General features: G+C 28.9%; 2 protein-coding genes and 1 long non-coding RNA gene across 7 annotated transcripts in view; 2 read left to right on the top strand and 1 right to left on the bottom strand.

The window, feature by feature from the left end:
- Window positions 1–239: 239 nt before the first annotated feature.
- On the bottom strand, window positions 240–4,355 carry LOC126838550 (uncharacterized). Of its 3 annotated transcripts, none has more exons than XR_007685711.1 (6): window positions 3,294–4,355; window positions 2,337–2,423; window positions 2,028–2,214; window positions 1,345–1,467; window positions 605–745; window positions 240–524 (listed from the first exon to the last, which is right to left on the bottom strand). It is a non-coding gene; the product is annotated as an uncharacterized LOC126838550 (long non-coding RNA). The 3 variants fall into 3 exon arrangements; XR_007685710.1 differs by having other exon boundaries at window positions 2,286–2,423; window positions 3,294–4,353; XR_007685712.1 differs by lacking the exon at window positions 1,345–1,467 and having other exon boundaries at window positions 2,286–2,423; window positions 3,294–4,351.
- Window positions 3,616–12,545, top strand: LOC126838549 (histone-lysine N-methyltransferase SUV39H2-like). 3 transcript variants are annotated; one of them, XM_050573053.1, is made up of 3 exons: window positions 3,616–4,028; window positions 10,624–11,221; window positions 11,297–12,545. In XM_050573053.1, the coding sequence occupies exons 1-3, from the start codon at window positions 3,983–3,985 to the stop codon at window positions 11,946–11,948; spliced, it is 1,296 nt and encodes a 431-aa protein (XP_050429010.1). In that variant the 5' UTR covers window positions 3,616–3,982; the 3' UTR covers window positions 11,949–12,545. The 3 variants fall into 3 exon arrangements, with proteins under 3 accessions (XP_050429010.1, XP_050429011.1, XP_050429012.1); XM_050573054.1 differs by lacking the exon at window positions 3,616–4,028 and adding an exon at window positions 5,759–5,864; XM_050573055.1 differs by lacking the exon at window positions 3,616–4,028 and adding an exon at window positions 10,298–10,542.
- A 3,625-nt stretch (window positions 12,546–16,170) lies between these two features.
- Window positions 16,171–16,818, top strand: part of LOC126838743 (14 kDa phosphohistidine phosphatase-like) — a 94,374-nt gene continuing 93,726 nt past the window's right edge. The window contains exons 1-2 of the mRNA XM_050573409.1: window positions 16,171–16,300; window positions 16,431–16,596. Coding sequence (XP_050429366.1) covers window positions 16,244–16,300; window positions 16,431–16,596 — 223 coding nt within the window. The 5' untranslated portion in view covers window positions 16,171–16,243. The remainder of the gene's footprint in view (window positions 16,301–16,430; window positions 16,597–16,818) is intronic.

Here is a 16,818-nt window from a genome sequence, read left to right as displayed (position 1 = left end):
GTTGTATCACTTTATAGCAAAACAACAAATGTCATTCTTAAATACACTTGTTAAAAACTTAAAAAAAATAAAAAATTTATCGTTATATGTGATTATGCAGAAAATGATTAATTTTTCGTTCAAGACAAATACAATCCTTCCGTTGCAATATAACAATTAAGCTTCACTTAATGTCTATGATACAACATCAGTTCATTTGTCTATTGCCAACTGGGTAATTAAATATTTAAAAAACAAAATTTAACAATATTAAAAAGGTATATTATTATTTTACAGATCACATAATTTGTTTTGGCAAAATGCTTAAGTTTTTAATCCTTTGAAAATTCAAAGACGCGCGTTTGGTTGATTTTTAAAAGAAGATCTTCGGCCAATAATAATTGTTTATTTCGGTAAAATATGGTTCGTTGTACATTAAAGCTTTAAACCAATAAACTCTTAAAGGAAACTCATGCCACATGCAAAATTCTGGAATTAGTCTTTCAATGTATTCAGTCTGTTTATCTACTTTACCAGTAGATATTCTGTTAAACATAATGAGTAAACTCGAGTTATTAAACATATGAGCTTATTTAAATTCCTTAATTAGCCAACATGATTTTACTTGAATTAATGGTTGGTCTTTATTTGTTACTCTGATGGTGTACTTGTCTTCGAAATAATCCTGATATGAATCATAATTACTTGAAGGAAATATGCTTTCAGGTGACATATCATCTTTATGAACATCTGTGACAAGGTAACTCTAGAAAAAATAAACAAAAAAGTAATTAAGATATCACACATTTTTTATTCAAAATTAATTATAAGCTAACTAATGACAACACTGAAAGGTTGTCAAATTAATTTACTATTTTACCATTTCAGCAAAACGATTAACACAAATTTCTCTATTATTAAAGATTGTCCATGTTTTTTGATGAGTATTTTTTAACTGATCTCAAAACATCAATATCACTTTAAATGCAATTTACTCGATTCATATTTATTGTCTATTGAAAACCTGATCAATTTATTATAAGTCAGCCTGATTTTAACAGCTAAATTGAATATACAGATTTGTATTAGATTTGATACGGTCTGGCCAGCTGTAGCTAGTATGTTTTATTAACTTTCTACTGTACAGCTGCTATAATAGCTGTCTAGCCAACTAGATAGTAAACATACTGCCCTAACTACTCTCTGAAGATGGGTTCTAAAATGTTGCCACAAAACTAAATACGTGCATTGTAATAATTTTAAAAACAATTAATTAATAATATATAATAGCAATACATACATATATTACTTATTTTATAAACAATTAATTTTCTCATTATATAAGTAAATTTGTTTTTAACTTACAGATGGCAATTTCTTTGAAGTTATTATTCGAAAATGTTCATCTGACACCTTAATAACCCATCAAAATTGTATCTATATGATGTTTTATTTGGTTGTGGATACACATTATTCAAATATGATGGACTAAATATAAAAAAATCAAACTTTTAATTAAACACTAATTATAATATCTGCACATAAATGTACACAAATAAATAAATAGGCATTGTAGTTTCAAAATAAGGATTAACAAAATAAACAATAGGTTTTGAAGTCGTGAAAAATTGCAATACTAATAAACAAATGGCTAAATATTGTAGTAAAAACTGAATTGTTTAAAAACATACTAATAAAATTCAAAAACTTTAACATTCATTAAGTTTTGACTTCTTAAAAACTTTCTAAGTAATATTTTTAGTTTACAGATAAATCTATTTCAAATTGTATCTAGAACGAAAATTGAGACTTTTATAAGGCAACAATAATGTTTTTTTGTGAGCAATTTGTATTTTTCAGATCCAATCTAACATGGCATAGTTTTTCACATGGTATGTATTTTGTTGAAAGACTTTATGATTATTTAAGCAAGCAAATGATAGGGAACTGATATTTTGCACTAAACAGAAATCAAGTTTCTTAAACCACATCAGAGACAAATCACAAATGTAAACAAATTGATGAATGAAATTGTATTTTACACTTACATAAATGTTAACAATTCTTTTCATTTTATTAGTTCCTGATTTATAGTCGGCAACACTTCTACAGCATTCTCTACCCAAAGTGGAAACCAATTCAGATCTTTAAATATAGGTTTGTTTTTAATGGTTGTTGGAAGTTGAACGCGGCACTTTTTTTTTGCTTTTTTTGTTTTGAACGAAACACTTCACCCTGTAAAAAAAATGTATAATTTATAACATACTTTTTTCATTTCTCTTTCCGTATACTTTGCGTAGGCTCACATTCCGCTCGATTTTGATGTTACATAAGAAGGATAGTTACTCATCTCATACCTGATGACATAACTGCATTCTGGTACGTCAATACCTTCTTCCAATTCTTCAGAAGTTATTGAAACATTTACAGTATTTTGGTGAAAACTAAAGAAGTTTAAATTTGTTGTACAATAAATACAGATTTATGTTAAACTATTATAGTTTTAATATTTAATTACTAACAAATAATGATAGTAGTAATAATAAAAAACTTAAATAGCTAATGTAACCATAAGTGGTTGATAAGATTCCATAAAAATATAGTGTTATTATTTTTGTTTAACACGTTCACTTCCACACGTAAAACTCTGGACAGGCACCATATGCCGAGTGATTTCCAAGTCGGTTGCAAAAGAGCTAACACAGTCTTTATATTTTTACAATTACTATTTATTAAAGTAGCAGTTAATGGAAGTATGCAAGATTTGCATCCATCATTTTCATATAACCATAGTGAAGGTTATTTAAATAACCTCATTTTATTTTCCCAACTGTTTAACTTAACCCTTTAAGTAGCAAGTCTATAGATCAAACTACTGTATTTGAAAGGAACTTTATTGGGCAAAAATCTAACTCCTTCGCTTAAAAATCATGAAAATCAACCCATAATAAAAATATAATTTGTTGAAAACTGGCCGACCGTGTTAAAATTAATTCACACATAGAAACAATCTAGTTTGACTACACATTTTTGAAAACATTTTCTTTGTTATAACTCCCATTCTACATCTACCAAAAAAAACTTTCCACTCTTTCTAGGAGAAAATGTTGAGACTTGAGAGTGATTTCGTCACTCTCAGTTGTAATAGTTCCTACAATTCTGTGGCAGCGCTAAATTTCACTATCTACCTTTAGTAGAATATAATCCAATAAACATTCCAATTGGTAAAAAAATAACACGCTTGCATAAAGTCTACTATAGAAAATTAACAGTTTACATTTAATAATAGTTGATACTTATAGTAGAACACTCACCGACTAGTAACTAGTAATGTGACGTCGGAACAAAAATAAAGGGCAAATATAAACACAAGTAATAGGTATTACAATTTACGAATTGTTTCAATTAATAAGTTAAAGATTATATTATAATATAATAATATATTGTATTTAATCAATGCCCAAATCCCAAACGGCCACCGGGCAGAATGCCGTTTGTTATCTCTTATCAGTTATCTGGCGTTATCTCTGATTTTCGGCGCGCATTCGTTATCGGGGCTCGCAGATGCGCAGCGGTTGGCCACACTGACGGTTCCGTTAAATCGGCGCGCGTTCGTGTGACTTGTGGCGTACGCGTCGGGCGACCGCCCTAGTGGGGACGGGGAGATAACCGATTATTATTTTGCCGTTTGAAAATTTAACGGATTCCTGAATCCAGGACATCTGCACACGGCGACCGAGCCAGATCTCACGCCAACGGGAACGGCGGTGCACGTCAACGCTTTTCCGGTTTCGTCAGTTAAATTTTTTTCACCTTGTGTTTACATGCTTTCCCACTTTTTTCACCGGATATCTCGCCGCTACTATCTGTACCGCGCCACAACAGCGGCTAAACCGTGTTAATAAAACCGTAGACGACCCGCCGCAGACCGCTCGGAGCAAGACCGTCCAGCAACAATAAAATAACAAAATATCATAAGACCGACCATCATTTTCAAAGGCCTATGAGTACACCGGATTCGTCGAACACGACAGACGACATGGCGCAAGGTTTGTGCATTTTATTTTTTACCGTGGAAACAATATAATATGTAAACCTGTGCGAAAAACGGCGGGAACTGTCGACGCTCAAATATTGTAAACAACTCTGACTGCCCAGACGGTCTATGTATCTTGTTTTTTTCCACTTCTTCGTTTTTGCAAATACTTTTACCTTACAAATAACCGGCCGTGGTGTTACATTGCCTGTTCATTATGCATTCACTGTTAACCACACACTTATTCGTATATATTATAAATATTTGCTTGTCACAACAATAACCTAGTAGTTAGTACTTACTCTAATTATAATAACGACTGTTTACGTAATACGTTTGAGTTATAGCACGTAAACAGTAATTTAAATAAAACAATATTGCATATTATATTTAACCGATGTAAAAATAATACAATCCATACAAAACCTATGTACTTCCAATATTCTTAATATTAAAATCATTTTGGCTAAGATATTGAAGACATTTTTAGATAAGTAACAATGTCAACTTGTATATGGTTTACAGTAAAAAAAATGAAATTATGACCAAAACAATCTTTTTTTGTTATGGGTCAATATTTGATATGAAGAGAGCCTATAAAATGGCCACACAATCAATTGATATTATACTACAATTATTTGAAATTTATTTTAGAAAATTACTATTACATATCAGGGTCGGCCTGATACCTAAAAGCATCCAATAAAATTTAATTTATACAGATTATATATCATAGACAATTTTACAATTGTTTTTCATGACCTTGCAATTTTAGTCAAGCCGATCCTGTTTCATAAAATATATACTTTAAGTAAGCTGTGTTTTATTGTTCCATAGTATTGCTGAGTTTCTGGCTCCAAGGAAATTGTTAGGTCTAATATCCAATATATCATCTTTCATCACATATCTAATATTTATTTCCATAAATTAAACTCATACTAATATGTAGAAATAATGTATAGAACTGACTTAGATGCCCCCGAATGTGGTCTATTATGGTATAAGTAATAGTTCCATAAAAATATAACTTGATTTCTTCTCTAAATGTTCACAAAATACATTGAAAATGTTTGTAGTACTTTTTTTTAGTGTTTTCTGTGCAGCTGGTTTCTATAATATACGTATATATCATATAATTTGGTTTGTAGAATTCATTTTTAATTTTTTTAAAATTAGATAATTAATGGAAAGGTATAATGAAGATAGCGAAAATGTAATAAAATAAAATTAAAAAAATACCTCAGATCTGTCTTAAAAAAATTAATAGTTAACCAAGAAATAATGATTTAGTTGTATTGTTTGGATAAAGAAAAAAGCAAATGGCAGTCACTATTCAAAGACGGTTAAAAAAAAAAAATTAGAACGCTTACCTTCATGCCGATTTTTTATTTTTAAATTTGAGTTTTAGAACTTATGTTTGACATTTTTTTTATTAATAAATCATACTAAATCAAATTTTGGCGTTATAACCCTATAGACAAATCATGTGTTTTCCTTTAACCCGTAACTGGTACAGAGATAAGAAGTCTCATAAGATTTATATTGATAAGCGGAGTGTAAAACCTTACTGTACCAGTTATAGGTAAAAAAAAATTATTTAAATCCATTCAATAGATTGGCCAGAAAATTACAGCAACCATACTTTGCGCTTGCAGTGAAATTTCAAAATGCTCCTTTTTGTTTTATCTTAAAGTGGAAAGTTTGTGGGTTTTACAGTTATTATTTTTTCGTACTTCATAATGTCATTACTTCATTAGTTGCATGTTTTTTAAAATTTTATATTACACACATGCCTCTGTTTTCAAGTTTTAATTCTGTAATGTTATATAATGCGTTGGCATATTTTAAGGTACCAGTTAATTTTTTTTCAGTTCCAATATAATTTATTTAAAAAATAAAAATAACATAATTAGTACCAAAACAAGTTAATTATAACTTGTAACTTGAAATCAAAAGCATTTAGATCAGTTTTATATTTAAGAAATAAATCAGATTTAAATATTATAGTCCATAGAGTTATCTATATAAGTTTATACTACACAGAAATGAAAAAACTCAGACATTACTTTAAATCTATCTTCTAGTTTAACAAGCATTTGATCGTAAACTTGGAAAATACCTTTTAATAATATATTAGGGTCATTTTTCATCAGGTTTTTTAAATACCTCAAACTTATATATCCTATGCAAATAGTTCCATAAAATCGATAAAGTGAGAAGAACAATGTTTTTGGACTTACAATGTAAAATCAATTTTGTTCACAAACGCGTTACTTAATGACTAATTATGATATCGAAATGAAATTTTCACTTAACAATTGTAATTTAAGTTTTCTTTTTCTTATTATCCTTTAAAAAAAAATGTTCAAGTTTTTAAGTAGCTAAAAATTGAAAAACAAATTCAAGACACTTTTATGCCAGACTCAAGGTCCAAATTTAAAAAAAAAAATGTTTTATTCTGACACATCTAATTACACTTATTTGATTCAACATTTTTTTTGGAAATTTGGTATTTTACTAAAAAGTGCAATATTCAATGGCCTATAACTTTTTAGGGCTTAAACTAAAAATTCTGTAATTTGTACAGCATTACTTATATGTATATAGAATATCTGGTAAAAGTTTGGTAATGTATACTTAATTTTATTAGCAGTTGTAAGAACTTGAATTTTTAACATTTCTTATTTTAGAACATCTTTTTAATTCATTTTCTAATAATATTCATAATTCTATTATTTTTTATTTAATATTATATCTATATTTGAAGAGTATCCCACACAAGTTATATATTCAACTATTTTTGAAAAAAACATTTCTTGCCATAAATTTAAGTTCAATATAGTTCGTCAATTTAATTATCGCTATAGTAGGGGTCCGGTTTTCTTCTCGATCTAATATTTTCTAATCTCCATAATGTGATTGTGAGCTGTGATAATGATAAGGCTCTCATTGTCCCTTTGGACATTTCTTACCGTCCAGCTTTATTAATTGAAATTACATTTGCCACTTTAGTAAAGGAAATCGACTTCAATGAAAGATGTTTTGATTTCAAACGTTTTGATTTTGCAGATTTTGGTTAAATTATCATAATTGGCAGGCTACTTTCAATGATTTCAACATTAATGATGCTACCTCCAAATTTTACTCTATCCTTAACTCTTCTTTAAATATTTTTGTACCTTAATATTCACGCAAAACATCTAACTTTCCTCACTGGTATAGAAACAAACTAAAATCTATAATCATCAGCAAAAAAATAGCACACAAACGGTTTAAAGTGACTAATAATCCTATTGATTATCAAACATTCAATGATATACGTCGTTCAGTGAAATTGGAATCTAAACTTTCCTATTCTAATTATTTAAAAATGACCCAAAATAATTCATTTCTAATCCAAAAAAATTTTGGGATGTCTTCCGCTCAAGGAAACATGAAAACTAAATTCCTCAAATTATGTCTTTGGACGAACATTCAGTAGACGATGGTGGTGGTATTGCAAACTCGTTTGGCTCATATTTCAAGTCGGTATACAGATGTTCAAAAAAATCCTATTAATATCTCTCTTAAAGATATCCCATCTAACGTCGTTGATTTAATTTTTGTTCTTTAAGTGATATTTTTTATGGTTTAAGTGCGCTTAAACCTAAAACAACTGTTGGTCATTATTGCCAATATTCACAAGTTATCCTTAACCTCTTCTACATTTCCTGATTTATGGAAATCTAGTTTCATTAGACCTATTTTAAAATTGGGAAATAGATCTAAAGTTGAATACTATAGACCCATCTCAATTATTTCCGCAATCCCTAAATTACTCGAGAAGTTTTTATCACAACAACACGGTTTTAGATCAGGTCGTTCCACATTCACCAACTCACTCACTTTCCATTGATCACTACTTGATTCGGTTGAAGTTGTTCTTCAAGTTGATGTTATATACTCGGATTTGCAAAAAAACCTTTGATACCGTCAATCGTCATATTCTTCTACCAAAACTACAACATTTTGGTATTTCCGATCCAATTTTATCTTGGTTCAAATCTTAACTTAGCTCTCTCGTACACGGATTGTTAAAATTCACAACTATTTCTCTTCTCCCATCTCTGTCACTTTTGGTGTTCCCCTCAAGGGGGACGTTTATCCCCTTGGCTACTTAACGTTTTTATTAATGACGTTGCTCCTTGCTTTCCTATGACTGTGTTGATCTTCAGAACTGCTTAAATAATTTTTATACATGGTGTGTTAATAACGACTTATAACTTAATATACGTCTCTGGTGCGTTCAATTCTAGACTATGCTTCAATGATTTGGACACCCCGTCAAGCTATTCATACTGAGAGACTTAATAAGATCCAAAAAAAAATTCTGTAGCTTAGTTTTGTTTCGTTGTGGTACTAGTTTAAATATCCAATCTCTAACGGATAGACATTGTGACTCCAGTGTGTCATTTGCTTATAAGTTATTAATTAATTAATATTATGTTTATTGTTTACAAATTATTAATGGTTTAATTGATTTACCGGAGTTCCATGAAATAATATCTTTTACAATACCTACATTTAATTTAAGAAAACCATCTACCTTCAAAATTAATTTTCATAAGACTAATATTATGGTAACGCAGCCCCCTTAGACTGAGCCCTACGCACAATAAATAATGTCGTTGATATTTTCATCGATTCTCAGCGGTTTATTTTATCTAAATTAAACTGATATTCTTAATGAATCTTAATTATAATTTTATTGTTTCTTTATTATGACTAGGTTATACTTTAATTTAATATTTAGTCTTGTAAGTTTTTGTGTTAAATACCGTACTCTGTGCCCCCGTGGCGTTAATTTACAATGAATAAATAAAATATATGTACATTTTTAGTTTTTCTCGATTTTAAAAGGAGAGAGAAGGACCAAAGTGCCAGTGGGATTGAGTGGGTTATAAAATATATATTGTGGGTCAAGACAAAAAAAAATAAACAATATCATTGTGAACAATACCTTCTTAGCTCGCATTGAAGCTTTAAATATATAAATTAAATAATTAAGATATTGTATTTATATTATAATCTTAATTAGACGGTACCTAGCTTTTTCCGTTAAGTGTTTTCTTTTTAGTCCAATTTTAAATGTAAATTAGGTAAATTGTTTGTATAGTTTTCGACCCATAACTCATTCAAATTTAGCAAATTAATTTAAACCGTACATTTAAACGCAATAGTCGAAAATGGGGTAGATTTAAATGAAAATCCTATTAGTAATATTTTTCATAATTTTATTTTATGTGGCAAAATTCAAGTTTGACAGTTACAAACACAGATTAGATCAAATTTAGATTTTATTCTTATCTGTGGTTCCAACCTGTAGTTTAAAGGTTTAAACACATTAAAATACTATTCCCACCATCACGAATCAAGTAATATTTAAAAATCTATCAATTATTATTTAAATTTAGCCCAACTATTGAGTACATTTGAATCCAAAGGGGGCAGATTAGAATGTATCTTATTAATATATTAAAATATGTACAATACAACACAATATTAATTATATATAAAACTGTTTTTCTTTATTTAAAGCAAATAAGTTAAAAATATAATATAAAATATTTCTAAAAGTGTTCTTTGGCTCTTAACTAATTTTTCTTAAAATTTCAGCAATTTATAAACACTTAAGTAACATACATAATACTTTATTAGTTTTGTTTTTGTAATCAACGTTAGGTAATTGATAGAAAACAACATTTTGGATCTGTATAAACTATTTTCTACTCACGATTAATGAAGTTGCGAGTAAAAAATGTCTTACAAAAGAAATAATAAATTTGTGTTCAAATCTATTTTTGAAAAATTCTATTACTGTGAAAAGTCCTTGTATTAACATTAAACCTTTGTAGCATGTATGCAAATCTTAGAACATTGGTTTGATAATGGTGGACTTTGATGTTATTTAGTTTATTATGAATATGGCTCGGGAGATGATAAAAATGACTTTAAAAAAATATATGAAAATATGACTTAAAAAACAGAAAAAATTACAGTTAAAAATGATTAATTAATTAGAAATAAATAACTAAAAATTTAAATAATAAAAAAATTTACATTTTTTTTAAATTGTTTTTTAAAAAATATTTTAAAAATTACAAAATTACTCTTTTTAATTACTTTTATTTTATATAAACCAATACATGGTAAAATGTAATCAAAGTTATTATATTGAATGGTAAGCGTATGGTTAATATTTTTTATATTATTAATTATTATTATTAATTGATCGGAGACTATCAGACAACAAAGTTTTACACTTTGAGAATTTTCTTTATACGTCGACTGAAGTAATTTAAAGTGAACCAAATCACAAGTAATTAAGTCATCCAGAAAACTATCGCTTGAAGTTGAAAACGTTGTTGGTATTTCTTTCTTAAAATATCTACCAAACATTACAATTCCAATCACTGATTGTGGCCAATTGTTTGACTTATTTGCGGAAAACGGTCATGCCCGATGGATATCATCATTATAGTTTACTAGTTCAGTAGTTCTGGGATATAAAACCCAACATATGTATACATAGTATTTCAGTAAATATTATAAATCTTTAATTTTTACAGGTGTCGCAAGCAATGAGTACGAAATTGAAACCATATTGTTTGATGAAATGTTTGGAAGTAAGACAATGTATCTGGTCAAATGGAAAAATTATCCAATGGCGCAATGTACATGGGAACCGTATCGAAATCTGACCAACTGTCCGGACGTGTTAAGCGATTACGAAACCAAAAATAAAGTTATCACTAAAGATGTTTATAATGACGATAAATTCAAAAAACTCAACGATCTCCTCCACGAATACACCGAGCAAGATTTGATTCACATGATGAAAAACCATGTCGATAATGGTATACCTCCCATTGAAGAGCGATTTCTCAAGGGTACAATTGGCTATTTGTCGACAGTGTCTACCACGTACAGGAGCAGAGGACTGATGAAGGTGGTGAAGCATAATTTAATGCTCATCGAAGTCAACAAAAGACGGCAAAGACAATTGGACAGGTTAGAGAAATGGCAAGGTGACATGAACAAAATATGTGGATTTAATTTGACCGTTGTCAATAATGTGGATTTCGAAGGACCTCCCAAAAAGTTCATGTATGTAGACGAATGTGTGGCCGGCAAAGGAGTGACTATTCCAAATGATCCGCCCGTTTGGTAAGTTGTAATGAAAAGTAAACAATCTCTGTTCGATAAGAAAACGCTCATTGGTCATAATGTTTTTGTTTATAGGTGTGACTGTAACGTAACTTGCGGCGGAAAAAAAAGAAAGCGCAACGGATGCCATTTTAACGATTCGCAATTCGCTTACAACAAATCGAAACGATTAGTCGTTCCCGCGGGCACTCCGATTTACGAATGTAATAAAAAGTGTTCGTGCGATGACTCTTGCATGAACCGCGTCGTTCAACTCGGTCCGAACAAGAACGCAAAGCTACAAATATTCCGTACGGACAACAATCGCGGATGGGGCGTCAAAACGCTGGTGCCCATCAAACAAGGAACTTACGTTACCAAGTACACTGGCGAAGTAATCACGAGCACCGAGGCTGAAGTACGGGCCAACAGCAATGGGCAAAAATCCACCTATATGTTCGATTTGGATTACAATACTGAAAAAAACAATTGCGTATATTCCGTCGACGCAACCATCTACGGAAACGTGTCGCATTTCATTAACCATTCGTGCAACTCAAACTTGGCCATATACGCCGTTTGGATCGATTGTTTAGATCCGAACTTACCGACGCTGGCGTTGTTTGCGTCCAGAGACATTGAGGTTGACGAAGAGTTGACATTCAACTATATGACCCAAGTGAATAACAAAAACAATAGGATAAAATGTAAATGTCAATCTGAAAACTGCCGAGGGTATTTATGCTGATAGCGATACAAATACAGCGATACGAAGGGAAATAAAACTTATACTCGTTGAAGGTTACATTTTTTTTTTTTATGGTTGTACATGGTATATATTTAAGAGACAACTAATAATTGCTCGGTAGTAAAATGTGTGTACACATTTTTAATTTTAATCGTATTACAAAATATGTTCTAGAAGTGACGTTTGCATTTATAACCTATTATTAAAATTAGTTTCTTGTTGACATTTTTAACTTAATTATTTATTTAATTTAGTTTTATAATATTAATTTTCTAGTATGTTGGTAAGGGCGACTAGTTAACTAAAAATAATTTAAATACTGGTTATTGGTAGAAGTGTGTAGTTCATGTTATATATTATACGAAAAACTCCGTTCTCGGAGTATCAATATTTCCAATACGATATATATATATCAATATAACTAGGTACATTTGTGTTTAAAATTATTAGCTACCAGTAATTCTTTTTTACCTTTATTATTATTACTATTAATATTTTTTTTTTTGTAATATGTTCCAATCTAAAAGTTCTACGGAGAACATAAAATATAAGCTGATGTAATATGTAATTTGACTTATATTTTATATTTCTATATACACGTTCGGTTGTATATTTTGTTAAAAAAAAAAAAAAATTTTGACTATATTAATTAAATAAGTACTCGTATCCTTATAAATTTTAAATAATTTAATTTTGTATCTAGTTACCTATAGAGTTAATGACTATTTGCTTTTAATTACGTAATATCCAAACGTGTTTTTGAACACTAATAGTAATCTTATTTATAATAGTAAATTTAAATGTTTTAAAAAATTAATATTTTTTTGATAATTATAAATTTAATTAAAAGTTTAAAATAAATCGCTTTGAGAGTACATTTTAAAAAAAAAACTTTTTTTTAATTTTGCAGCTGTTACTTGAAGTAAAAATGAAAAAAAAACCTCGCGTTAATAACAATTTCAATATTTTATAATGTACGTATTAACTGTTTTATATTGTATACTTAACTTTTTTTTTTTGGAAATATATTAATTAAATTTAGTATTATATTAATCGATTTTTTTTCGTGACAATTTTCCAAAAAAAAATTGTTTACATTAATTTGCATTTGTAGTCTTAGAAAACGTTGTTTATATTTTATATATTGTGTTCAAGTCGAGTAGCGTACTAATTGGTAACGCTATTAGACTACTCCCCCCTCCTACTACTCCCAGCATACGAGCTGGATGCTCTGTATGGTATTTAACTTAAATAATATAGTTATTATTATCATTTTTATTTTTAATTGCACTTTTCGTTTTAATAATCTTTGTATCTTTGAAATGTGGTATTTTTTTTTTTTCAATATGAATTAGCTGTAAGTTTTGGTAACGCCGCTGTAAGTCTAGCGTTATTGCCTACATTATATATATATTGATTAAATATTATAGTGAAACGTATGTAAATATTTTTTTCGTTTTTTGGGCACTTTTTTTTGTTTTCAATTACAATTATTTATATTGTTAATAACGAGTATTGTAGACTGAATATGTATTTTTCAAACTAGAGAAGAAAAAAAAAAAAGGGCGACTCAAGCGAGTATTTTTTATTTATTTATTTTTTTTTTTTGTAAATATTTTGTAGATATTATATATTTTATTAAATGCACGGTTCCGATTATTATAGCGTTTGCTAATATTGTAATAGTGTAACAGTTTTAAACAGTAAAAACACACCACAGTGGGGTCGGGGAAAATCACAGAGACTATATCGCTCCGTTACCACTTTTTGATGGAACCCCCCCCCCCTCCTATCACTGTATAGACAATAAACTTGCCAATTATTGGTTGGTTTTTTTTTTTTTTTGGTATTCTTTGAAAAAAAAAAATCTAACGACTTAATATTTTATTTAGCTAGTACTAGATGTACTATTTCCATGTTGTGTAAGCCTTGAAACATTTGTTAAAAGTGATTAACGGCTTTGTGGCAAGTGCAACGGGTCTAAATTGTTTACAACAGAAGAAAATAATAAATTGTCAAGTTTACTTGAATCGTTTTGACCATCCAAATGGTGTTGTTAAATTATTGCAACGTTAAATGCATAAACAAAACAAATCATAAATTCTGTGCACAATTTTGCAGTAGCACTGCCTGTTTTGTCGAACAGCAGGTTTAAATAACAAATCGAACAATTATTTAACAAAAGTCATAAGCGTAGCATTAAGGATTTTTAACAACTTTCAATAATATACTATGTTGTTATAAAAGTCCCCGTGCAGCAAAATTATTTTTTAAAGCTTTATAATTGTTTACAATAGTTGTTGAAAATATTTTTTATTGAAAATACCTATTCTTAATTCGTATTTTGGTAGAAAATCAATACAATTGTTGTTTTAAACAAAGTTTGTTAATATTATATTTCACGTGTGATTTTTACCGATTTGGCAAATTTTTGTTATTTTGCCGCCTTATTAACACTATAATATAAAATCTTATAAAAAACTTTATAGTGTCCGAAAATTGTTTAAATAGGGTACACTTTGTACTTGAGCATATTATTTCAGACATTTTTAACATAATTTTATTCAATTGTTAATATTATATATTTGGTTTCTTCTACAACTGGTTTTTTTTCCATAAGCTTGATCATGGGTAAAGGCATATAATAATATTTATAATACATAGATAATCAGAATATTATAGGCCCTAGCATAATATGTGTCGTTCGTTGTAAAAATGAATTATATCCTTGTGATAGAATTTTGAAATAACCAGATTTTTGTATTAATGTGTATGAAAAAAGATATATATTCATTAAGTGTTTGCTATTTTTTTTTTTTATTTGATTTTGTATTTATTGGAGCTGCTCATCTTTTATAATGAAAGACTGTATGTGACTCCCTTAATTAAAAATATGTATTTTTTTTAAAAAAAATTGGAGTTACACCACTTTTACAACGAACCACCCTATATGGTTACTCCTGTGCACGCAAATAATATCAACTATGACTGTTACAATGGACAATGTCTAACAATTGTTACTAGGTATTTTTATTCGACATAAACAACTATAAAATCTATAGTCAATTGCAAGGAATCGGTCTTGATAATATATGTTTTAGCTTAGCCAACTTAACTCGAAATATTTTAAACAATAACAATACAATGTAGCCCGTGCTAGAGCAAATGTAACAGAATTGGGTTTGGTTGTACAAGAACTATACAAGAAACAACTAAAAATGGGCAGGACACGTCTTGCTGAGGAAAGAAGGTTCATTGATAAAGTCAGTATTTAATCGATAAATCCTTTTTGGTAAATATACAGCGCTGTATCGACTGACAGAATGAAATGACAATGAGCTAAGTGTGGTTCAACAGATTTTTCATTGATCAATAACTGTATGGTAAATTCGCATTAGTGGATCAAACTAGTAGTAAATTGCGTTTTATCAGTATTTTTTATTGCGAATATTACAAATTCCACAGTATGCATTTTTAATCAGTGTTGTAGCAACTGTCTTCCAAAAATTATTTAACCAATAAAATTATTATACTAGTATAGTATATTTTTTAGGAAATAATAGTCAAACAATACAGCTATAATGATTATATATATATTTTGTAAGAAATACAATATTGAATATTAAATATGATTTCGTATCCATAGGTACCATAGCAGAACGTATTAAAATAGAAACAAAATTCATAAAACCAGAATGAAAAAAAAAAATCAAATTCTGTCGTTTAACATTCCCAAATAACAGTATTGTTTTAAATTGTGATACTTAATCACTAGTTTTAAATAAGGAAATTTTAGTTCAAGTGTTGTCACATTAATAGTGATCAAACCATAAAATTATAAATTATATGTTTTCAAGTATATTATTTTAATTATTTCATTTAAATATTTAATTGTTGCGTGAGTAAAATATTAATATTAAAATTTTTTTTTTTTTAAATACTAATTAAAACTCTTATGTGATTAGTTTATCGAATCTGTTGTATACAAATATATATATATACAAATACATTTTAAATACACCTTTATTTTATAATAACGTTTTGATTATGCATAAATGTACCGCAACGTTTTTTGATATATGGACTGCCCCTTAGAATAATTAGAGTGTTGGCAACACAACATACACAAACGCCATGACACTTTCTGTTATCAAATATTGCTGGCTAACTTCATGCACGTTAAAAATGCGTTATCTGTTTTTTGATAACAGATACTGTTATCACAACCACCACCACAGTACATGCGTTTTACCGGTTAAAATATAATTATTATTGTTATATTATTAGAGAAATCTATGATTATCAGAAGATTATTGAAATTTACTGATATTTGCGGTTTGAGCTCTATAAAGGTAAGTGTAATACACATATTATATATTTGGTCGGGTTTATAACTAAATTAGTTTGCCATACCCCACGCTTAAAATATTTACCTACTGTTTTGATATTAAAATTCTGCGTAACTTGCATTTTAATTTACAGACAATACACACGATGTCTTCGTCTTCGACGTTGAAAAAGATTCCAGACGTTGAACTGGACAACAGAGGCCGTTACAAGTATATTTTAGTAAAAGTTACCGATCAGAATGATTCAGCTAACAATTCAAAATACGTCGTTCGAGGAGGCCGACAATTTGAATATCACGGTTAGTTCTTTTTTACTTATAATGTTGTAGCAGAAAAACAAATAGGGAATGTTTGGCTTGTAAATTGTTGAAAATGCCGATTCAGTAGAGGTTATATAATGCCTTACAGTAAACATATTGCATCGTTAACTTTTTTTTTTTGTTACTTTGTGAATGAGTTTTGCAAAAGGTCTATTACGTCAATTCTACATTTGAACTGAAAATTGTCTAAACTGTTTTACT

Source organism: Adelges cooleyi, unplaced genomic scaffold (genome assembly GCF_023614345.1).
Source record: "Adelges cooleyi isolate 19-005CV unplaced genomic scaffold, UGA_ACOO_1.1 ACOO_flye_CR_arks_rails_tigmint_CR_PRNA_30, whole genome shotgun sequence".
NCBI lineage: Eukaryota > Metazoa > Arthropoda > Insecta > Hemiptera > Adelgidae > Adelges > Adelges cooleyi.
The sequence above is the reverse complement of the archived record's forward strand: the minus strand, read 5'-3'. Positions and strand labels throughout refer to the sequence as shown.